The sequence below is a fragment of the Eschscholzia californica genome, unplaced genomic scaffold (assembly GCF_041429995.1).
Source record: "Eschscholzia californica isolate CP2 unplaced genomic scaffold, dmEscCali1.0.p SCAF_6, whole genome shotgun sequence".
Classification (NCBI taxonomy): domain Eukaryota; kingdom Viridiplantae; phylum Streptophyta; class Magnoliopsida; order Ranunculales; family Papaveraceae; genus Eschscholzia; species Eschscholzia californica.
Window position 1 is genome coordinate 38833371 of NW_028238483.1, and position 24453 is coordinate 38857823.

The 24453-nt window shown below is 37.2% G+C and overlaps 3 protein-coding genes and 1 long non-coding RNA gene across 4 annotated transcripts; 1 reads left to right on the forward strand and 3 right to left on the reverse strand.

Moving 5' to 3' along the window:
* Positions 1-10684: 10684 nt before the first annotated feature.
* Positions 10685-12555, reverse strand: LOC147534624 (plant/protein). Its single transcript, XM_086651290.1, has 4 exons — positions 12110-12555; positions 11749-12015; positions 11501-11660; positions 10685-10980 (listed from the first exon to the last, which is right to left on the reverse strand). The coding sequence occupies exons 1-4, from the start codon at positions 12329-12331 to the stop codon at positions 10802-10804; spliced, it is 828 nt and encodes a 275-aa protein (XP_086507416.1). The 5' UTR covers positions 12332-12555; the 3' UTR covers positions 10685-10801.
* A 503-nt stretch (positions 12556-13058) lies between these two features.
* Positions 13059-17747, reverse strand: LOC147534625 (metal-nicotianamine transporter YSL3-like). Its single transcript, XM_086651292.1, has 7 exons — positions 17133-17747; positions 16522-16694; positions 15444-15541; positions 15195-15329; positions 14885-15074; positions 14603-14717; positions 13059-14193 (listed from the first exon to the last, which is right to left on the reverse strand). The coding sequence occupies exons 1-7, from the start codon at positions 17485-17487 to the stop codon at positions 13265-13267; spliced, it is 1995 nt and encodes a 664-aa protein (XP_086507418.1). The 5' UTR covers positions 17488-17747; the 3' UTR covers positions 13059-13264.
* Positions 17691-21375, forward strand: LOC147534626 (uncharacterized). Its single transcript, XR_015228472.1, has 2 exons — positions 17691-17802; positions 20055-21375. It is a non-coding gene; the product is annotated as an uncharacterized LOC147534626 (long non-coding RNA).
* Positions 19951-24211, reverse strand: LOC147534627 (metal-nicotianamine transporter YSL2-like). The gene is made up of 7 exons (XM_086651291.1): positions 22841-24211; positions 22587-22759; positions 22089-22186; positions 21867-22001; positions 21586-21775; positions 21371-21485; positions 19951-20955 (listed from the first exon to the last, which is right to left on the reverse strand). The coding sequence occupies exons 1-7, from the start codon at positions 23202-23204 to the stop codon at positions 20030-20032; spliced, it is 2001 nt and encodes a 666-aa protein (XP_086507417.1). The 5' UTR covers positions 23205-24211; the 3' UTR covers positions 19951-20029.
* Between the last annotated feature and the right edge of the window lie 242 nt (positions 24212-24453).

Below are 24453 nucleotides of genomic sequence, written 5' to 3' on the forward strand. Positions count from 1 at the left end.
TTTTATTGTATGTAACAAACAATCAAAATTGCCAAAAATGATTGGGAAAACAATTAGTAGTTAGTAGTTGTTGTTACTCTAAGTTGGTTAAGCTTGAGCCAAATGTAGTAAGTGAGAGCAAATAATAGTAATTTATTTTTTGCCAACTCTTCTCGATGAACAACTTTGTTACATTTTTCGAATAACAATTGTCACTTTGGACTTTCAAGTTTCACAAACTTCAACTATATTTTTGTACAAGAGAAGTTTATTAGACGTTAATTATACCGACCCATTGTTTTACCTTTAATAACACTAGAGTATATCCTGTGCCCTAGGGCACGGACACTTGTATCAATTAAATGTTACGAAATTCATTGTTATATTTTATTGAGAGAGATTTTTATTAATTATTATTTTTTTGTATTATTTTTTTTGTTTCGTAGTTATTATTTTATTGAGAGAGAGATATTTTAGTTTTTTGACTTAGCTTTTCGATTAATCTTCATAATCGGATCAATTTCTGGGTAGGTTCGATAGCTTCCGCGACTTTTAGTTCTAACAATTGGTACCAGAGCCTTGTTGAGATTGAACGAAGAGAAGATGGGATCGAGAAGTGGTACGGTCAAAGCAGGGAAATATGAGATAGAGAAGTTCAATGGGAAAAACGATTTTTCTTATTGGCGGATGCAGATGAAGAATCTGTTAATCTCGCAGAAATTACACAAGACGTTGACGGGAAAGAAATCAGGAGATATGTCAGATGAGGATTGGGAAGAGTTAGACCTCGAAGCACGGGCTACCATTATGTTGTGTCTTGAGAGGGACGTGGCGTTCCTAGTAGACGAAGAAACAACGGCGGCGGGTGTGTGGTTAAAGCTAGAAAGCAGTTTCATGACGAAAACTTTAACGAATCGGGTCTACTTAAAATCCAAATTATTCACATGTAGAATGGAAGAGGGTTCTTCTATTCAGGAATATGTGAATAGGTTTGACAGGATTATCTCAGATCTGAAGGATATTGATGTTAAGGTTGAGGATGAGGACCAAGCCCTCATATTGTTACTTTCATTGCCTAAATCCTATGAGAACCTTGTTCAAACTTTGATGCTTGTTGGTGATAGTCTAAGCATGGAAGAGACGAGAAATTCGTTATTAGCGGATGACCTTCGTAAGGTTGCTACTAGCAGTGTGGCGTCGGGTGGAGTAGACAAAGAACAAGCACAAGGGTTGTTTGTAACGAGGGGGAGGAGTAATGAAAGGGGAAAGGGAAAGGGCGGGAAATCTAGATCCAAATCTAGAGGCTCTTTCAAGAAAACGTGCTTTAGTTGTGGTGAGCTTGGCCACTTTAAAGCGGCTTGTCCAAAGAGAAAGTTGAAGCAAAAGAACGAAGGCTACAAGGAGAAACAAGAGATGCAAGAGGCGGGATATGTGTCAGAAGAGGTGGACGAATGTTTCTCGGTGACAGAGGTGTCTGAGAAGATCTTCGATAAGTGGATGCTTGATTCAGGGGCGTCACACCATATGTGTCCAAATAGGGAGTTGTTTACTACCTATAGGAGTATAGATGGTGGTACAGTTATACTGGGTGATGATAGTATATGTAAAACTGTGGGACTCGGAACAATACGTATCAAGATGCACGATGGAGTGGTGAGAACATTGACGGACGTAAGACACATACCCGATTTGCGGAAAAATCTAATTTCCCTTGGTGTGTTGGAGCGGAACGGCTGTAAGATAATTATAGAGAATGGCTCCATAAAAGTCGTTAAGGGTTCTTTGGTGGTAATGAGAGGTACTCGTTACGGTAATTTATACAAACTTTTGGGGACAACAATTACGGGAGATGTAGCAGTAGGAATCAGTGGAAGGGATCCAACGGCTAGTACGAGGCTTTGGCATATGCGCCTTGGGCATATGTCAGAAAAGGGTCTATCTTTGATGTGCGGGAAAGGCTTGTTGAAGGACATGAAGAAGCCTTGCATGGAGTTTTGTGAGCATTGTGTGTTCGGGAAGGCACACAGGGTGACGTTCTCTACAAGCAAGCACAGGACCAAAGAGGTGTTAGACTACGTACACACCGATGTCTGGGGACCGGCAAAGTTACCTTCCAAGGGTGGTTCCAGGTATTTTGTTACATTCGTTGATGATCATTCGAGATTTGTCTGGCTTTATTTTCTGAAGCATAAGAATGAGGTATTCAACACGTTCCTGGTGTGGAAAGCAATGGTTGAGAACAAAACTGGTCGAAAGCTGAAGACGTTAAGGTCGGATAATGGGACCGAGTACACGGATGGGGCATTCAAGGAGTTTTGTAATCAGGAAGGCATTGTGAGGCACTGGACAGTAGTAAACACACCTCAGCAGAATGGAGTCGCAGAGAGATTGAACCGTACACTACTTGAGAAGGCTAGATGTATGCGCTCCAATTCGGGATTAGGCGTAGAATGGTGGGCAGAATCTGTTGCTACAGCTTGTTATATTGTGAACAGGTCTCCACATTCTTCTTTAGATGGCGGCATACCTTACGAGGTGTGGTCAGGTGAACATGCAGATTACGGGAGACTTAAGGTTTTCGGTTGTACGGCCTATTACCATGTTAAAGGTAACAAACTTGACAATAGAGCAAAGAAGGCAATTTTCTTAGGATATGCTACAGGAGTCAAGGGTTACCGGTTGTGGTGTACGGAAGACAAGAAGTTTGTAATCAGCAGAGATGTAGTGTTTGATGAGTCATCTATTGTAGCTATGGCGAAAGCTACGGTGCCTAGTTGTGGTGATGTTGGGTCTACTAAAGCTCAAGTAGTGGAAGTAGAAGCCGAAGACCAATGGGTTTCTAGGAATCATGATCAGGTGGAGCATCAGGATAATACTCAGGATGAGAAAATTGATGAACCCGATCATGAGGAGGTTCAAGGGGAAGGTACACAAGTTTTACAACAACAACAGCAGGATGTTTCGGTACACACTAGGCCGAAACGGTTATATAAGCCGGTACAGAGGTTAGGGTCAGACAAACCTCTTAGGCATTATGGGCAGGCAAATCTTGTTGAATATGCACTCTCGGTGGAAGACGACGAGCCGGTCACCTTCAAACAAGCTATTACCGCGGAGGATAGAGAGAGTTGGTTGGTTGCTATGCAAGAAGAGATGGAGTCTCTTCACAAGAACCAGACATGGGAGGTTGTCCCATTGCCCGAAGGTAAGTCTGTTATTGGTTGTAAATGGGTGTACAAGAAGAAAGAGGATTCTTCCGAGATCAAGGGTACAAGGTATAAGGCAAGACTAGTGGCCAAGGGTTATGCACAGAAAGAAGGGGTCGACTACAATGAGATTTTCTCACCGGTCGTGAAACATACTTCTATTCGGGTGCTATTGAGTATTGTTGCTCACAGTGATCTTGAGCTGGAACAACTCGATGTTAAAACTGCCTTCTTGCACGGAGATTTGGAAGAAGAAATTTATATGGCTCAACCTGAGGGATACAAGGTTGAGGGTAAAGAAAATCAAGTATGTCGTTTGAGAAAATCTCTTTACGGATTAAAACAATCCCCTCGCCAATGGTACAAACGATTTGATTTTTTCATGCTAAAGCATGGTTTTCGCAGACGTGACTATGATTGTTGTGTATACATCAAAAGGCTTCGCGAAGGTGACTTTATTTATCTCCTTTTGTATGTGGATGACATGCTTATTGCTTCTCGAAGCATGGTGGAGATAAATAAGTTGAAATCTCAACTCAGTCAAGAGTTTGAGATGAAAGACATGGGCGCTGCAAAGAAGATACTGGGAATGGAGATTAAGAGAGAGCGGTCAAGTAAGAAACTGTACTTGAATCAGAAAGGTTACATCAAACGAGTAGTTTCTCGGTTCGGGATGCAGAATGCGAAGGCGGTGTCAACACCTTTGGCACCACACTTCAGGCTCTCGGGAAAACAATCTCCCACTACAACGGTGGAGAAGGATCATATGGATCGTATACCGTATGCTAGTGCAGTTGGCAGTTTGATGTACGCTATGGTGTGTACTCGTCCGGACATTTCACAGGCGGTCAGTGTGGTTAGTAGGTTTATGGCAAACCCGGGGAAGACACATTGGGAAGCTGTGAAGTGGGTCTTGAGGTACTTGAAGGGTACTGTTGATACGGGTTTGTGCTTTGGTGGAGACACATGTCAGGTAAGCGGTTATGTTGACTCAGATTATGCTGGCGATCTAGATAGAAGACGATCTACTACTGGTTATGTATTTAGGGTACATGGTGCTCCAGTTAGTTGGCGATCGATGTTACAATCTACAGTTGCGTTATCTACTACGGAGGCCGAGTATATGGCTATGGCGGAGGGTGTGAAGGAAGCATTGTGGTTGTGGGGTCTTCTGGATGATCTAGGGATTAAGCAGGAGTGCGTGGATGTATGGTGTGATAGTCAAAGTGCAATCCACTTGGCGAAGAATCAGGTTCATCATGCTCGTACTAAGCATATCGATGTCAGGTATCACTTTGTACGAGATGTCATAGAGGAAGGTGATGTTTCTCTCATGAAGGTACACACAGATGAGAATCCCGCGGACATGTTGACTAAAGTGGTGACATGTAGCAAGTTTCAGCATTGCCTGGAATTGCTACAAATCGGCTCGTGTTAAGTTGCCCGAAAGGGCATAATGGCGACAAGGTTATCTTTATGTGAAGGGTTGGTAGAACTACGGTAGGCTTGATCCTGTAAAAGGGTACGTAGGCAACCATGGTCATATGGTGCAGTCGGATGAAGTTACAAAAAGCAGATATATCTTACAAGGAGTATCCTGGTGTTCGTCCAAAATTTGAAGTATATCAAATTGTGTACGAGGTGGAGAATTGTAAGAGGCGGTTTGGATTGAAAAGTGAATGGCGGTTTGAAGCTTGGCGGTTTGAAGTTTGGCGGTTTGAAGCTAGGCGGTTTAAAGCTAGGCGTTCTGGATGCAATTTCCAATTCTTTTTGAGTCAATTCCACCGGCTTATAGTATTATAAAAAGGGGCTTGAGTGCTTTGTTATACAACACCAACACAAGCAACAACAACTCTTCTTTAGAGAGAGCTAAAGAGAGAGAGAGCAAGAGTGAGAGAAATTTTTCATAGTTTTTTGAGCGGTGTTAAAATTTCTCGGTCGTCGAAGATTTAGTATAGAAGGTTAAATTCTATACGGTACCATCTTGGGACGAACTTGCGGGTTGTGTTAGTCGTCTTCATCTATCCTTCAATAAAGATTTCTTGTTCGCCCGAGGACGTAGGCTTTAAAGCCGAACCTCGTTAAATTCTGTTCGCATATTTGATTTTTGACTTAGCTTTTCGATTAATCTTCATAATCGGATCAATTTCTGGGTAGGTTCGATAGCTTCCGCGACTTTTAGTTCTAACACTTTTGTTACCCTTAAAATTTATTTTGTTTCTTTTTTCTTAAATTAGAATTTTTATTTCTAAGAAGGAAAGAAGTATTGTTTTTTAAATAGGTAACTTATTTCTACGAAAGACTATATTTTAAATTTTGAGAAGGGATTCTGAACAATATTCTTTATTACAAAATGATGTTTGTCACCGTTGTTCCTTCTGTTTTATTATATAGATTTTATTTATCTACTATTATGGCCCAAAATCAAGTCCAATAGCACAAAATTTTGAGTAGTTTAAAGAAAGAAAAATCTCTGTACTTATTAAACTCGAGATTAATAAGAACAAAAGTGCTCTGTGCTTAACCTGTACCACTATCACAATGTGTAGACAAAGTCACAAAAGTCAAGTCAAAACAAATAATATCAACATTTCCCTACTCTGAAGAAAAAAAAAAACCTACTTTGGGGGATATGTATAACCAAAATATCAAGGATGTAGACCCATGACCATAATGCATCTAATTATCTCAATGATCACAAACCATGTGCATAAAAGGATAAGTCGATAATGTCGAATCACAAAAAAGAAGCTTTTCTTTTTTAATGGGTCATTTTCCAGATTTTTAATCAAGCTATGTGTCGTAAACATCATAACCTGAAATTAGTTCTTCAATCATTTTTGTACTATCCTTCATGAACAATATAATATTCTTAGGAGTCCAGTTCTTATTCTTGTAAGCACAAAATCGGGTTTATCCACGGAACATGTATTTTTCTTTCCATCGTTTCTAGTTTAAAATCTTGAAATAGTTGAAACGATTACGTTTGATGATTCGTATAAAAATTGAACGACTTAGATTCCAAAGCACATTGCATATTGGGTAAAAGAAAACAAAAGTCCAACAACCATAAGATCTATGTAAGTTGCTCCACACTGGGGATTCCATGACTTTATACAACATGAAGGACCCACTCTAACTAAATACTTACACATTATATGATTCTCATCTCATTGGCTTATATGTAAAAGACACCAAACTTTCTTAAGATTTTCTCTTTTACTAAAGAAGGAGAACTGATTATGTAAAATGGTCTTGTTATCTACGTATACATTTATATTATGTGGACATATAAGTTTGGGGGTATATATATACCTCAATTAATTAATTTACAGGGTGTCATAGTGTAGAGATGTGGAAAGTTGGAACTTTTTTTTAATATAAGGAATTAATTAAGTAATTATCTTTCAAGAATAAGAAGAAGTTGAAACAAGAGTATATAAAGAAGAATCAGTAAAAAAAAAAAAAGTCAGACTGGGGACCAAAAAGTTAGGTTCAGGTATTTTATGATTGGGGTGTGAAAGTATTACATCTGGAGGACCAAAAGGTAAAATACGTAGGGACATTTATGAATTATGCGTTAATGTCAGGGGCACATGAGTCTATGTCAAACACCCAATATATCATCACATTTTGAAAGATGAGGTATGCAACAATACTTGTGTCAGGTGCTCTGGCATTTGTGCAGCGATTTTTATGCACAAATGTCATATTTTGAATTACAAAAAAAAAAAAAAAAAAAAGTCAATCACATTTTTGTCAGTGAAGAACTAGATTACATATAGTGTAAAATACATTAGGTTAGATGCACAACGAATCAAATCATTTAGATTTACAACGGGGTTAATTTTACATACGAATGGCGGTGTACGCATCGAAGTGGAAAACTTCTGTTGGCGCATGAGGTGCGCTGACGCGAGACTTTTTGGCCATATCAACCTGTTCGGCCATATCGAAACATCTTGTGACCGGTCACGAAATCCTCGATCGAGGGTCTGATACTCTTCAGGACCGGGTTTCCCTGAAAACTCTCCTTGATATGCTCTTCGTCTTAGACGAATAGAAATCTTTCGAAGGGAACAGTAAAAGAAAGAAAAAGAGCAGGAGAGAGAGAGAAAAAGATAAAAGGAGAAGAGAGAATCAGATGGAGAGAGAAGAGAGAAATGGTGGTGGTCGAAGGTGGTGGTTGAAGGTGGTGATGGTCGCGATTCGGGGGTAAAAACAAGCAAGCCAATTTTTGGACTCAAAACAAGATTTCGCCTATATCTTATCTAATTTACTGAAGTCTTTATTTTTCAGAGACTATTTTGGATGCCCCAAAGCTCCGCCCTTAAATTATTATCTTCATGAAAGTAGAAGAACTTGCACTAAGTACTCAAGTTATTTAGGTGAGCTCGTGGAGCCTTTGGCATGAACAATCGACTAACACAACTTCAATCGTAATTAAATAACATTGGATGGTCATATTAGTTTAAAAATTGATGCAGCAGAAAATACGTTTGAAAAAAAAAAAATTCAAACGTTAGCTGAAGTCTTTAACATGATAAATATCTCCTTTCAGATAATGATCACTAAAGACTATTTAGTGGTAGAATAGTTCAACTAATTGAATTTAAAATTGACTACTTAACAATTATATAGAAATCTCTTTAAATGGCACTAGAGGATTTCCAAATTTCAACAACTTTGAAACAAAATACTTCTACAATTTGACATGTACGAAGGTTATCGCGAGACTAAAAGTCACTTTTAAATACTGGTAGCTTTCTGTAACAATAAAGTCGTAGCGAAGGGAGTGATTTCATTTCATTATGAATTCCTTCACTGAGAACAAATCAAATCTTTCCCTTTTTTTTAAGTAGGATTGAATATACCTGCCAATCAGTTAACAACCGACCACTTTACGAACAACGTAAAATTTTGATGACACAGAGTTTAATTTTTTTTCCTCAAGTGATGACCAATATGAGCTCGAAGCTTCATCTATTCCATGATCGGAGAGTAGAGCAGATATACGTTACACATCTTTTCTTGCAATTTTTTATTTTTTTGAACCGTATGCATTCAAAGGTGTGTGTACTTTCACAATACAATCTTATCCTAATCAATCAACTTCATGGAGAAATACTACCTTTTTTTTATGCCAAAATGTTGATAGTGAGATATCAAATCAACTTATTGGTCTCATCATCTCATAAGTCATAATATATCTTTCTATAGACTATAGAGGATGATATCGAAGATCTTTATTTTTTAAGCCATTTCATGTACCGTCACTATCTTCTACTCACCACTTCGACTGATTTCGACTCACTCTATGTTGATATGGACAATGCTCCTAATTTAGCTAGCTATCACCGTATTCCATGCATGTCGTAGAAATGAATATATTTTGGGTTTTGAGTTGGTCATGTATTTTAGCCATTGTCCTCATGTTGCTTGTGGTTTTAGTGCTCCCAGCTAGTTGTATATATGGTCATTGCATATGGTGACCACAAGGTCTTCATGTGGTAGAAAGAAGTCGATGATGTTAAATTGTTCATTTCTGATGCTAGTTAGTCATGGTTTTGATGATGACAGACGATGGTGATGGTAATGTGACTGGGCGATGATTGTGTTAACATATTGTTACTGATATGATAAATTGAATATATACACCGTAACAACTGCAAGTAGTACACAAACCAGATTTTAACGGGCTCATAACTACTGCATAAAGAACTATTTGGTCCCGAGACGTATCACTCAAATCCTACTTTAGTAGTCTTTCCCTTCGTACCTTGACTAACAGGCTTGCCCAGGCCTGACCAATTACAAACTCACCGTATAGCTGCCAGGGCTGGCATAGCCCATGTAGCATCCTACATGGGCTCAAGTGGCATCACACTTATGGCCCATAAGCTTAACTAGGTCGAGCCTAACCATGGTCGCAAGCTTGCGTATGTGTTCGTGACCCAGCCTGGCCATGGTCCAGCCCCGACCGAACTTGGGTACCTGACCCGATTTACACAGAGAAATAATTGATTCGTGATATAAGACAGATCGTAATGAAGAGATCCGACGATCAAGATGAGTCCAAAAATTGAGACATGTGTGTAACATGTGTATGAACGTGACAGATCAAGAAGACGAGATCGGACGATCAAGAAGAACTCAGAATATTTAAAGATATACCAAGAAGATCAAGAATATTTAATCTCTTATATTCAGAATTAAATCTTCTTTGTCCTCCACTTGTTGTTCTTTCACATGATCTTATACTCTTTTAGAAACCCTAATCTCTGAAAATTGTGTAGCTGAAATGGAAGAATCAAATATCAAGAACAGAGAGAAAACAGAGTTGGAGGACAAGAATAAACTAGAACTTGAAACACAAAAGAAATAGGAATTGGAGAAGGAAGAAAATCAGAGATTGACTACGAAGGGGAATCATTGGAAAACGAAGGGAGGGATGGATATGAACCAGAACAAGCGGCTGTGGAAGCGGATTTGAAGCTCAATGAGGTAATGGAGAATGAGAGTTACTAACTGCTGCGGTTTACATAAAAGCTTAACAATACATAAAAGCTCCCCCAGTAGGAAATAGGCCCAAAGGTCATGTGTGCTTCACATCACCTAACAAAAGTACGCATGTTAGTCGAAGAATAGTCTCACATGGACCAAGGATACGATATGTAGGGCTTCCCTGCTCACTATCGCTCACTGTCAACTGATTTTCAGTTTCGTGCCCACAAACTTCTCAGCTAGTTTTATTTTATTGCCAATGACCAATACGAAGTATACGTTTCACCATTTACTCTTATTGAAAGTGCCTTGAATATGGGTCGATGTCTAACGTGGTTCGTAACCCCAAAAAACCATTGAAATTTTGGCCCAACTCGGTTACTTATGCTTGTCCTAATCTTATAGAGGGTTGCAAGGGTGCATCCTAGAATCGGCTTTGGGGAGAGGGTTAAGAGGCGGCTGAGTGTCAGGGTTTTAGTCAACTACAAATACTAAAACAATAAAACTCTTGAGAGATCTCTATCATCTTGTTCTTCATTCATAGTGAAAATCATCGCGCCATTGTTCGCCGTGGAGTAGGTCTCACCAACCGAACCACGTAAATTGCTTGTGTTCGTGTCATTATTTACTTCCATTATTCCTTTTCGTGGTTCACTTGTTCTTTGTCATAACAACTCTGAACTTCTTTCCTACATCTCTTCTTCCATATAGTCCCAATGCGGGTGAAAGGATCATTACTATAGGTATCTAACAAACTTGACACAATTTTTTTTCTCTTCCTCAAATTGAGTAGATGTAACTACATTCATTGACATAGAATGATTTCTATTCTATGATCCTCATTAGTCGGTGATACATTGGAATCCTTGGATGGATGACTCGACGGAATCGGTCTTGTTTACAAAAGGTTAATGGGTAATAACTATATTTTTTTTTTTTTGTTAAGGATGGGTAATAACTATATAAGATATTAAAAATAGTTCCAAAATTGAAACTCAACATGAAACCTGTAGTCCTAATTCAATTCTCATGTTTGATTGAACAAAGTACAATGATATATAAGTTATGACAAGTATCAAATGATACAAGCAAAGAAGGTTTTGAGTATAAGTTCAAGGCCATTTTGTGAACTCAAAGACTTTAAGTACAATATCAAATCCTGTAGGGATTTGCCATATAAAGAGTAGAACATTCAAAGCATTCAAAGCAATATGAAGATTTCTTGCTGTTTCATTCCCTTTTTGCATTGCAGGTACCAGTGCCGCTGCCGCCGCCCATAACACCGTTATTCCTACCACGAAAAACTCCGATCTTACCACAAACAACAATATGTATCTTCTGACTCAGATTTTATATTCTTTTGAATCTTTTGATCTTATACAAACATGTCCTCATCGATTTTATTCTCAATTGTTTGTAAATAAGAAACTTATGCTTTATTTTCTTATGCAACTACACGCTTGTGTTTCAAAGGGGCTGTTGCAGTCGTGGTGGCCAGTTTAACGGACACATGCCGTGACACTAGCACAGTGTCCTGTTTAGATACAGGCACTGATCTAAACATTCTCTGATTTGCTACGGCCTGTGAATTGGCATGGTCATGTACTCGCCGCAGCTAGCATATTAGCATGCCAGACACGCACCTGGCACTATACTTCAAACAGCGGTGGGGGTATTCTAGAGAAGTATCCTGTACTAGTCGTTTTATGGTTGTCGGAAATGGGTCATTTTGGTGAAAACCTACTTATTTCCCCATGACGCGAGGCCCATCAACATTTTAACAGGATGAAATGATGAAGCTCAATAATTACCTGCTCCGGCATATAGATGAGGACCTGGGAAAAGTTTTCCTGTTCGAAGCCAAGTATTTAGACCTCCACCAATTGATTCAAGCACTCCGAATCCTAACAATATTGAACCGGCATTGAAATGCCGATCCTTGTATGAACCTTTGAGCAACTCCTTCCTTTCCTATTATTTTTTTCCCGTTAAGAAATGACTCTATCGATGTAAATTATGAATTACTTTACTCAAATTCTGAATAATCAAGTTCGATTACCTCAGTGAGTTCTTGAATTTTGATTTCAATGGGTGATTTTGTAGGTGAAGATGGAACTTCTTCTCCTTGTGCTGTAACAGCAACTGGTTTCACCTGTTTTTTGAGTTCATTTATTTCATTCTGAATTGTCCTTACTCTTCTCCATTGCCAACCTAAATAACCAGCCCAAAGTGTATACAAAAACAAACTACCCATTACTATTGGATGAATCAAAGCAACACTTCTTCCTTCTAAAATCCCAAATTCTCCTCCAGCAGCAACTGCATCCTGTTTCAAATTCAACCATTTCAATGTCCAATTTGCAGAGTTCTCAAAAATTAAATTAAGAAAATCAAATGATTGAGGATTTGGATTTACTTGCCTGTAAATCTAGAATGAAAGGCAATGTGAATACTGTTAGAGGAAGAGAAGAAGATTTCAATTGATGGGCAGTTTGTTGGATGAAATTTTGAAGGATTTTGGGTTGTGGATTGTTTGAGTTTGTTAGGAGATGGGTTTTTGTTGGATTGTTGAGATTTGGAAGTTTTGATTGAGGTTTAAAGGGTTTAATTGGGAGACTTAAGAAACTGAGTGTGGTTGCCATGCTCTCTGGTTTGCTCTAGTTGCTTCAATTGAAGAGAGAGAGAAAGAGGAGAGAAAGTAAGAGATAAGAAAGTGAATCCTAATGACAGATTTCCTGGCCTCACAGCCAATGTTTTTTTTCTTTCTTTTTGCCTGGTAGGTTTGAGTTGCCATTTTCCCTTTTTAATCTTGTACTTTATTGAAGGAAAGGAAACATTGAGGACTATTGGTTGGACAATTTGAGTCAATCTATCTATTTTTTCAGTCTTTCTTCACCTAAACAATATTTTATGATTTTTGTTGGATTATTCTACTCAAAAGCCTCAAATTCCTAAAAAAAAGATTGAAATTGTAGATGTGGTCTAAACTAGACTGTTGGTCCATATTTCACTTTATCAAATGTGCATTTCACAATATAGAAGCCTCAACTAAGTTGGGGGATCTTTTTTTCATCAAAAAAAAGTTGGGGGATCTTCGAAATAATGATGGATAAATGATAAATGTTTATGTAACGACATTAACAAAAGAACTAATATAGTGGTTTTATTTCATTACAGCAAAGAACAAGTAAAAAACAAAACCCACAATATTAGTTTTATTGCATCGAAATAATTATTTCGTATTTCTCTTTCTCAAAATCAATTTGTTTTATTTCATAATGTATTAATTAGAAGAAAGGATTTTGAGGAAATAGGAAAAAGAAAGTGGGGGGCTTTATTAACTAATCCACTTGAAAGCTTTAGCTAAACTTTTAAGGACAATTACATTAGAAATTTTATTTCTTTTCTACCATTAAATACACAATAAGTAGGTAGAACTATATTCAGAACAATAAACGGAAAATTTATATATCTATTGTTTATTTTGTTCTTACATTTTGGATATACGTACTCAGACGCACGAGTATCGACTAGCATATTCATTACACAAGTTGTTTCTCCCTTTCCACCTCTTCTTAGTTAGCTTTCAAGAATTTCATGCATATAGGAGGATTAACCTTAGCCAAAGCAAGAATAGATGAAGGGAGAGTCCATAAGCCATCCCCACATATCAAACCAGCAGCAACTGCAGGAACCATAAAACTAGCCTTCTTGCTATTAAGTTTCTCCCATGTAAACACAATCAAACTCCCAAGACACATATCGATCGAGAAATACGCCCCGACTAAGAACGGAACCGCCATTGCCATCGGTAATGGCATGAGCTTACTAACTTTTCGTGGAGAATAGTCTCTTAACAAGTTAATTCCAATTGCAATTGCAAAAAACCCATAACAAAGTTGTAAACAATGTTGAGGCAACGTCGAAAATCCTTCAACACCTATTATTGCCATGTTCCTATATATTAAAGCAAATGGAGCTTTGAATACTCCATCAGGGTTTCCAATATCAAAGGCTTTGTAGTAAAGGAAGAAAGTTAGGGGAGCCACAATACAGCCCATAGCAGTGCCTATAGCTTGACTTACTAGCATTGACCTTGGACTAGTGAAAGTTAGATGTCCTGTTTTGAAATCATGCATGAGATCAGAAGATATTGATGCCAAGGATTTGATAAGCCCACAACCGACAAGGCCCGCGACTACACCGTTTTCTTTTCCGGCTAAAGCCGCAAGTATAAAAAGAGCTACTTTTCCATAGTTATGAGCCATGTTTATATCGGTAAGACCTGCACCGTAGGCGTTGCAGAATCCAATTGCCGGTGCAATAATGTAGGCAATAACTACATAGTACCATTTGAGTTGTGGGAACATTTTTGGGATCACAATTGTTGAGATAATAGAGAAGAGTATGTATCCTAATGCTGCAAGTTTGACAGGAATGTGATCTCTCATGAATACTTCATTTCTATGAATATCATCAAGGTCTTGAATTTTGTCATCTTCATCTGTTGGAAATAATAAGAACAAAGGAGTGAGTACATATATATCGTTAGGGCTTGGTTTTGGATGATTTTGAGCCATTAGCTATTATACCATAAGAATGTGGGTGTCGAAGGGACTAGCGCTACTTTGAGGGGCAAGGGAATATAAAAATGAAAAAGACTGATGTGCCCGAGCCACGTCATGGACGGAAGCCTAGGTTGAGCTCTGGTTTGGGCAAAAACCAAACCATAAATAGGTTGAACTCTGGTTTGGGCGAAGGCCTACATTTTCAGTAACTATTGGATTGCTATCTGCCTTAGAGTCACAAATATGTTCAACTCAGCTCTAACCGAACTACGGAAAATTCATGATCCAACAGCCTTCGTGCATCAGTTGATTCCTCAAACTGCCATCAAGAAATCTTTAGTTTACCTGTATTGATGCCTTTTTTCTTGAATCTAGAATGGATGGTCATGCTTGTGATAGCAACTACTTTGAGAAAATTGTAAATCCCATCACCAAGGATGAGAGCTACAGCTATAAAAACCTGCATAAATATGACCAAGTGAGAACAAGCTAAGCCTTAATTAGCCTATAGATCGGTTTTATAACTTATAAGCAACCGAAGTCGAATACTATTGGTGGACAAGATCGAAAATTGGTATATAGATTAAACATTAAATATTAGCACATAGATTAAAAAAAAAAACATACCTTATAACCTTGCAAGCTCTTCATGCTACTATCTGGTAAATTCCCTGGATACCAATCTCCTTTAAGTCCATGTATCAATGGCCACATTATTCCCCAAGACATCACAGCTCCAAGAAGCAATGACAAGTTCACTAAATGTGGGCAAATCATTCCTGCTCCAATATATGTCATACTAAAATTGAAGTAAAATCTGCCAAAAAAAAAAAGAGAAAACCCAGCCGTAAATTCAAACGATTAATATGTATATATGACTTTAAGTATCGATAAAATCGTTTTAATACATAAAATAGAGAAAGAGATTTAGACAAACGTTTGTTTCCAAGCTTTCAACCCAAAAGTAGGGAACTGTGAGAACCCACATTCTTCTCCTCCAGTGTAGAACCATTGAAAGAAACCCCATAGGAAACTTATCGAAAAGAACCTTGTAAACCCAACTGTTTGTTTCCTATATATATATTTATATAACAGAGAGAGAAGAGAGAGAGAGAGAGATGTTAGAGTTAATTGATTCAGGTTACAGATAGTTTCAAGTGTAAAAGCGACAAGACAAGAAGAGTACTTGGCATTTTTGTCTTCCTTTGCAGAGTGGAAGCCATTAATGAGAACTCCACTTGCAGTTCCACTTGGGTAAGTTAGTTTGTAGTCCACTATCATAATCTGTTTTCAAGAAAGACTCCATATATTCATGAAACAGTAACATTCGAACCTAAGTTTTTTTCAGTAGAAAAATATACAAGTTTTCACGCAACCAGAGCTTCTATATTTTAACCTAGAATGAGAATGACATTTAGGCTGTATTAAATGTCATTATAATAGCATTTAATACATCAGAGATGTGATAAGCACGATAGTTACCGAATTAAACCTTGAAACAAACGGCCTGCAACCCAATTAAACTTCTGGCCTAAAGTCAAACTAAACAACCTAAAGTCTGTCTAACTACATTATTTATACTTCTAATATCCAAGTTTAATAAACCACGAATTCGACCTCCGGGAAACGAACCTGGGTTTCGAAGTTTATATCAACACTATCAATCACTTGGACAACCAGGAGTTGACACGAAATTCTACTTTACTTCTCTTGACACAATTTTTTAAAGCAGTAAATTCGATTCATGATCTCTCTAGTGAAGAAATATGGATACAAACCAAATATTAGGTTGTTGAGATGGTACCGCAAGTCCTTTTCGTGATTGACTATTCCATGATTCAGGGTTGGCTAGTCAAGTGGTTAAAGGCCTTGGACAAAGTCCATTAGCACTTGTGTTATCTCCACCACGAAAAAGGAACAAGTACATTCTATGATTTTCTTGTGGTTACCAGGGCATGTGCCTTCACATGTCTTATTAATTTCTCAATCAATAAGTCTATTCCGCCAAGGTAAAATTTGCATATGACATCCGCAAGAAACCATCAATTTGAGCAACTTTATCTTATTTGAGTTTGTATTCTTTTAACTTCGTATTTTCTTGATTTCTACCCGATAAGCATTTGGGTGCAATTTTTATAGCATAATTAGTTAAATTAAGAGGGGAATTTATCTTTATATTTTTTTTCACTTTCGACTAATTAAGTTTCTTCCATTTATGATCATCTGCAATTAATATCTGTAAAATTGACCGAAAAAAGAAATACCTTTCTAAGAGGAACCAAAGCCAAAAGCCCAACAAAACAAGTAGTAAAGAGAAAAGCAGTCATCCAACCAATTCCAGGATCCTTATAACTATTTGATGTATTTCCTTCCATATCAATCCCTGCTCGCTCATATGTTTTCTTGTTCAAACCTAATAAATAAGACCCAAAACCACCTGCAATCAAAGTTTTAATTTTATTTAATTATGTTTACTACGATATCAAAAAAATTACTATAAAAATACTGAAAGTTGAGTCAGAGGCCCGATTTAGTCTTTTTTTTTTTTAAGTTAGAAAGACAAATTATATTTTGTTCCGTTAACAATCTAATCATCTGTGTTTTGTTTTGTTATAAATTTAATATTTTTAGTAACCTTTTTTCAATCATTTTACAACTTTTTGGAAACAATTGTTAACTTCTTGCAATCATTAGTGAATTTCGAAAATACTTAAAACAGCTAAAGACTAGTGACTATCAAGTGATCTTTTTTCACTAAAACAAAAAAATTATAATAAGTTTCGACCAAATTTTCCATAAAACTAAGATTTCCTAAAGAATATAAGAGAGAGAGAGAGAGAGAGACTAGTAAGCTTGTTGAAGTAGTGTTCCATACCTCCAAGAGAAATGCTATAGCAAGCAACTGAGCAAGTCTGAATGACAGTGTTCTCTTGTGGAGTGAAAGGAGTAGAAGAAATACCCAATTTTTTAAGGAACTTAGTCCATGATCTTATCACTATAAATGCAACTAGAGCAGCTGAGACATTCAGATTTGGTGTTATACCAGTTGTAAGATTAAGCTTCATTATCACTATACTATAAAGTACACCTATAACCAAACTAGCTACCAACCCACGTATTGTTATCTGTTTCTTCCATGTTTGAATTTTCATTAACTCTCTTCTCTCCTTGCTTTGTTCTTCATCATCATCATTTCCAATATTTTCTCTCATCTCTATATCTTTCTCCATCTTTACTTTCTACTTCTCAATTTATTTTCACCTTCCTCAAAATGGGTTTTCTTTTTTCTATCTTGATCTATCTTGTGTGATCAATCTACTCACTTTTATAAACCTCTTCCTCTCTCTCTCTCTCTTTTGATTTCTCTCTCACTAGAAGTTATGGGCTAAATGATTGTTATCATAAATGAGAAGTTGGAAGTAGTATAGAGCTAGCAAACAATTTGCTAGACTATGACCTCAATAGTCAGTTTTTGACTTAGATTTCACACACTTTCTCTCTCTTGTGCAATTGAACTTAAGCTGATCCACATATCTCTTTGGGAGGTAAGATTTCTCACTTTTTCTTAAGGTTTTTATTTTCAAACTCCATTAATGTTGGGTCTATTCAATTTTGAAATTTGTCTCCAAAATAATAACTTCTCTTATATCTAAACAAACCTATCAATTATGTTCAATTTTATGTTTAAGGTGCTCTTGTTTTCTTGAGATATGAATTTGAGCTTTATGTTTGTGTAACTTGTATAATTTGAATTCTTTTACATGTTTTTTTTTTCTAGTCTAATTAGATCTTACAAAAGTTTCCTTTTCAAATTTAGACTTGTATTTATAATAACATCATATTCATTGGCCACTTTGAACCTGATTTTTTTTAAGTGTGTCCTAATTTATTTATGATCTTGGACCTCCCTTACTAAACTTGATTGTTTTGGACTTTTTTGTCCAATCATCCAACTTTCATATTTATGCTACTGGTTTATTGTATTCTTTTTCAAATTTAGCAAATCCACCACATGAAAAGTGTATCAATCGACCAGAGTGGTTACCAAATTAGTTTCTACCATTTGAGAAAGAGATACGTTCATACCTTTATAACTTGTTATTGTCTAGAAGTTTTGAGAGCTGAGGTAAGTGGTATGATGTCACATGTAGATTCTTCAATTCCCCGAAAGTTGAAGATAGGACAAAGTAAAAGAGATTGATGGGTCACTAGTTTGAATTGATTCATCTTGGATTCTTCTTTCAATTATTGGATTCTATTATGGGATTTAATGAGAAAATGTGTGTACATCTTATTTTCAAACATTTTAATGAGAAAATGTTTGTACATCTTAAGAAGAGAGTTTTCATTGGTATTGGACCCTAATACTGCCATAAATAGTCTGCCTTTCTAACCTAATTCAAGTATTATTCAGGCATGAAAAAGGATGGAGAGTCCAATTTGAAGGATGGCTTATAGTCAAGATGGTTTGAGTGAAGTAGTTGAATGTGGAACTCCCACTAATTCAAGTATTATTCAGGCATGAAAAAGGTTAGGATTTAGGAAGCCTTGCCTATATATTTCTACCCAAAAAAAAATCTGATAGGCTCCATTATACAATATAGAGAGGTAGATTTTTTTTTTGTTATAGGTTATTACTGTGTGAGCTGAGCCAGTAGTCCAAACAGATCGGTCCCTCTGATAGGCGCAGCCGCGCAAGGTTTGCGTCGGATGGGATCGGGCATCAGTTTCCGTGCGAAGCAATAGAGGAAAGGTCAATAAGTCAACCCTCTGATCCGACCAACATGGAGGTGGAGAGGGAACGGAAACAATGGATGCAATCCCTCCATTAATAACTTTTATGCATACAAAAAAAATGTCAATATGTGTTTACGGTACTGTACCTCTGTTGTTAACTAATAAAGATCTCAATTTCATCAAAAAAAAAACTAATAAAGATCTCTAAGTTTGAATAAGAAAAACCTATGTGGTAGAAGAAATTTCACTTTCTTTTTGGTTAGGATTTCCATCTGGTACTGTATGTCAAATCTTTGATGAATTTGAATCTTACTGTTACAGATAGTTCGAGTGACTAATCTGACAAACAGCCCAAAAGATAAAATGAAAAGTTCATTATTTCTTTATGCTCACTCTTAGCTCAAAGCGTGATGGCCCAAGCATTTCCAGTTAACGATATCGTCTCAGTTTTTGCCTCCCACAAACCCAAGTCTATCGGTACGGGGTTTTGTTCTTATAGGAGGCTCCACTAGCCCAATCAAAGAACTTGAATCTTCACAAGCTTGAGCGAACACCTATAGCCAAGACTTCGCACACTCGCGTGAGTAGGACTATTACACTAAGTACAACATTTGTCATATCTGATGATCATTTATCAAGAGTTAGTTGTTGATAAATCTCTTAACAAGCCCCAGCAGATAAGTGGGGACTGTCATTGCAAAATGATGAGGATGTCCGATGCTCGGTCCTATCGGACCAGATCTAAAGTAGTCCATAGCATGGGTGGAGTCTGTGATAGCCCAGACTGCCGGAAGGCCCACATACCAACGGTGCCTCGCCAGCCCAGACCAGCCTAATCCTCATCCCTGAATGGAGGTACCATAAAAGTCAAGCCAACCACTAGCTGAAACAAACTACAATTTTGAACTGAATTATCAGTATCTCAAAATTGTTGATAAGACGAAAAATGAAAAATCTGACCTAATAAAATTCTTTATTGTTGCTTTTCTGTGTTTTTCTAATTTCTTCAATTGTTTTATCTAAGAATTCTGATTTCTAAGATGACAAGAATTTCATACAGATAGGAGGCCTAACTTTGGCTAAAGCAAGAAGAGATGAAGGAAGAATCCACAACCCATCTCCACATATCAAACCAGAAGCAACTGCTGGAATCAACACAGTTGCCTTCTTGTTGTTAAATCTCTTCCACAAAAACACAACCAAGCTCCCAACACACATATCGATAGCAAAATTTGCTCCGACTAGAAACGGCACTGCCATAGCCATAGGTAGAGGAACCCATTTTCCGATCATCGGTGGAGAAAGATCTTTCAACAAGTTAGCTGCAAAAGCAAATGAAAAGAATCCATAACAAAGCTGCAAACAATGTTGAGGTAGGGCTGAAAAACCTTCAACACCAAGAATCGCCATGTTTCGGTAAATTATAGCGTAAGGAGCTTTGTATTCTCCATTTGGATTTCCAACATCGAACGCTTTGTAGAAGAGAAAGAACATTAAAGGAGCAACAACACAACCCATAGCCGTACCAATTGCTTGGCTTATAAGCATAGAACGAGGTGAAGTCATCGTGAGATGGGCCGACTTGAAATCTTGCATTAGATCGGACGAGATTGAAGTCATGGACTTAATAAGCCCACAACCTACCATCCCAGCAACTACACCGTTTTCTTTTCCGGAAACTGCAGCAAGCACAAAAAGAGCTACTTTCCCATAGTTATAACACATGTTCATGTCGGTTAAACCAGAACCATAAGCATTGCAGAATCCGAGAGATGGAGCAAGAATGTACGCTACGACAACGAAATACCATTTGAGTTGAGGGAACATGAGTGGTATCACGATGATCGATATACTAGAGAAGAGAACATATCCAACACATACAACCCACAAAGGAATGCCTTCTCTCATGAAAAATTCGTTTCGATGCAGATCTTCGCGAGGCTGGCTTTGTTCATCTGCAACTGAAGAAAAGAAGACAATCACAAGGTAAGTTTCCATATTTTGCAGACCATGAAGAAATCATATGTTATGATACTTGGGCTTTGGGAAACCAGACTATTCTTTTATGAAATGAGTTTCAGTTCATTCAGTCCTGGGTTGGAGCCCGACATTCATTCAGGATTCGTTGGTCCGACTTAACCAGTATAGATGATAGATGATCTATATAAAGAGGAGAAACCGTAAAAGGGGTCCAAAAGATTTGTCTCGTTTTCAACATACGAAGCGAGTAATATAATAAGTTAATACTATTACACTGTTACTACAAGAGAGAGACTGAGGAAGAAACGACGGGAGAGGGTCACATTTGATCTTTCGCCTCCATATATGTAGTACTAAGTAGATAATATAACAAACCTATTTTCATTGCTTATTTACCTGCACTGAGGCGTTTGTCTTTGGCTCTGGCACGAATACTTTGGCAGGTGTAAAAGATAATCTTGAGAATATTGTAGAACCCATCACCGAGAATAAGAGCAATGGAGATAAAAACCTGCCAGTTACATGACCAGGGTTAAAATTTCATGAAGAACGGGTTAAGGCCCACTTTTAAGTGAAAGAATTGAAGGAAGCTTTAATCAACAATTACATACTTTATAACCCGTCAAACTCTTCATACTTCCTTCGGGTAAACTTGCGGAGTACCAATCTCCTTTTCGGTCATGTATCAATGGCCACATTAACCCCCATGAGAGCACAGCTCCGAAAAGCAAAGACAAGTTTACAAGATGGGAACAAATCATTCCTGCTCCAACATAAGTCATGCTGAAATCGAAAAAGAATCTGCAACGCCATAGAAACCAAAAGTTCTATGAAAACACAAGTAGCAATAGGATTTTAATCGGATGGGCAAACCACGAGAAGAAATACGCACGTTTGAGCCCACGCTTTCAGCCCGAAAGTTGGGAACTGTTTGAATCCACATAGATCTCCTCCAGAGAAGAACCATTGGAAGAAACCCCAGAAAAAACTTAATGATAAGAACTTTGTGAACCCCTTGACCTGTTTCCTGCAAAGATGATAAAGAAAATTTATGACCCGAATCAAGTTCAGATGGCAGTCCATTAGAATGAGGGTTAAGGGACCAGTGAAGTACTTGGCAGTGTTATCTCCTTGAGATGTGTGGAAGCCATTAATGAGAATTGCAGTGGCAGTTCCGCTTGGATATGCTAATTTATAATCAATTATCATGATCTACACATAATGGCAGACGTTTATCAATTAACAACAACCAATCATGGATCGAAAATGAAACTATTGCCTACTAAAAAATCTAAACAGAAATATGGATTAGTTTGAGATAGATTAAAATTATCAACATAACCAAATTCAAAACAGACCTATAATCGGTTTAGCTAGTAAAAGTGAAACTAAACTAGTAATGGAAACGACTGAAAAAGAACGAGAGATCAAGCTACAAAATTGTAATAGCACTACAACCCGAAATCAAGAACAATGAGCCTAATATGATTAACTATCAAGAACAAGAAGATGAAAACAATTAGAATATCAAGAACAATTATCTTCTGAATTAAAAAATGATCAAAATCCCATTTAAGAAGTACAACTTAAAAAATGATGAAAAAAATCATACCTTTCTAAGAGGAACCAAGACTAGAAGTCCAACAAAACTAGTAACAAAAAGAAATGAAGTCATCCAACCAATCCCAGGCTCCTTATGACTCCCTGGAGTGTTCCCTGGGGTATCAACCCCTGCTTGTTCATATGTTCTCTTATTCAATCCCAATAAATAAGACGCAAATCCACCTGCAACCAAATTACCCAGGTTCAGTTGCAAACTTCAAGAGAGATATAGAAAGACAAAAAGTGATTGTGAGAGAGAGAGACCTCCATAAGCAAGACTATAACAAGCAACAGCACAAGTTTGAATTACTGTATTCTCCTGTTTGGTGAAAGGAGTGGATACAAAACCAGCCTTGTGAAGAACCTTAGTCCATGTACTAATGAACACAAATGCTAGAAGAGAAGCAGATACATTGAGATTAGGGACAAGTCCTGTTGTGAGATTAAGCTTTGTAGCAATAACACTATAAATAACACCAATTATAAAGCTAGCAACTAGTCCTCTAAATGTTATTTGCTTCTTCCATGGTGGAATTTTCCTTGACAAATCTTGTTCTCCTTGTTGTTCCTTTTGCTCACTACCCACTTCTTCTCTTCCAATCTCTTTCAACTCTAAACTATTCATCATATCTCCAAGTTGAATTACTTTCTCAATCTAAATAACTCTTCTTCCACAATAATAGCTTAAGAATGGAAATTGAAATGGTTACTTGTTTTGAAATGTTACTTGGGTAATCAAGAAATAGATTAAAAAACAGATAATCTCATCTGGGTCTTGTCCTTTTCCTCAGTGTTTAAGTGAATAGCTCATTTTGATCTTTGTCTTCTTCAATCTAAACAGTAGAACCACCTAGACCCCCTAAAATGGACTATTTCATAAATGGGTTTTCTCTAATTTAATGAATCACTCAACCTGTCTTCGACAAAGAGAAATAAAAACCTTTCTCTCTCTCTCTCTCTCTCTCTCTCTCTCTCTCTCTCTCTCTCTCTCTCTCTCCTCTTTCTCTTTCTCTTTCTCTCTGTAAAGAGAAAGTAATGAAATCCAGGACCAATATCAAAAATGGGTATCCTTTGATTCAATAAATTGCATTAAATCTCAGAATGGGTCTTTCTCCAATTGAATCAACAAACCAGATACAAAAATGTAGAAATAAAGACCTCCCCAATTATAAGAAATCAACCCTAAATCAGAATCCCACTGAAACAGAAAGACATTAATGGAAAATTTTCCAACCATTTCCATTTAATTGTACTACACTGTACTACAATTACGACTGTGATTTGTAGTACATCAATTCAAAACCGATTTTAACTCAAAAAACACCTTCCAAATAGTTATTAAACACAACCGCTTCTTTTGACCACATTTTCCTCTGTTTTTTCCGAAACTAAAACGGTTTGTTTCTTCTGCTCTTCATTAAAACCCACCAAATAAATACAGAATTCACATTAAAGGATCTTCTTTTAGTACTTGTCAGTATCTGAATTATACATATAAATTGAGTTTATTCGGCGGCGATTTTGAGGGTTTTGTAGGTGGGGGGGGATTTGGGGAAACTTTTAACCTAAAAGCAACTTTTTAAGTTTCATTAGTCAATAGAAAAAGATTTGATGGAGAACTTGTTTTAGTATTCAGGAAGAATGTCTTGTTAAGATTTTGGGGTGTGTTTGATTCGGAAATTTTCACTCACGTGATCAAAATTTTCTATTTTTCTCTAAAATCAAGGAAAGTTGTTACCCACCTCCCCCTAAAGAATCTCTTTCTCAGTAACCATTTTTCCCACTTCACCTTATTTTTCTCTCAACAACTTTCTCTCTATCTAAACCACTTCTTCTATCTCTCGACTTCTTCACTGAATATATGAGCAACAACTTTC

Excerpts from the sequence above, each read along its gene's own strand:
- LOC147534624 (XM_086651290.1), bottom strand. The coding sequence starts at position 12,331 with ATGGCAACCACACTCAGTTTCTTAAGTCTCCCAATTAAACCCTTTAAA. Across the intron at positions 12,016-12,109 it reads CTTTCATTCTAGATTTACAG|GATGCAGTTGCTGCTGGAGG; the intron begins GCAAGTAAATCC and ends AATTTGAAACAG. Across the intron at positions 10,981-11,500 it reads TCATCTATATGCCGGAGCAG|GAATAACGGTGTTATGGGCG; the intron begins GTAATTATTGAG and ends TTTTCGTGGTAG.
- LOC147534625 (XM_086651292.1), bottom strand. The coding sequence starts at position 17,487 with ATGGAGAAAGATATAGAGATGAGAGAAAATATTGGAAATGATGATGAT. Across the intron at positions 15,330-15,443 it reads AAGGAAGACAAAAATGCCAA|GAAACAAACAGTTGGGTTTA; the intron begins GTACTCTTCTTG and ends ATATATATATAG. Across the intron at positions 14,194-14,602 it reads GAAAAAAGGCATCAATACAG|ATGAAGATGACAAAATTCAA; the intron begins GTAAACTAAAGA and ends TATTTCCAACAG.
- LOC147534627 (XM_086651291.1), bottom strand. The coding sequence starts at position 23,204 with ATGATGAATAGTTTAGAGTTGAAAGAGATTGGAAGAGAAGAAGTGGGT. Across the intron at positions 22,002-22,088 it reads CAAGGAGATAACACTGCCAA|GAAACAGGTCAAGGGGTTCA; the intron begins GTACTTCACTGG and ends TCATCTTTGCAG. Across the intron at positions 21,486-21,585 it reads AGAGTTTGACGGGTTATAAA|GTTTTTATCTCCATTGCTCT; the intron begins GTATGTAATTGT and ends TGTAACTGGCAG.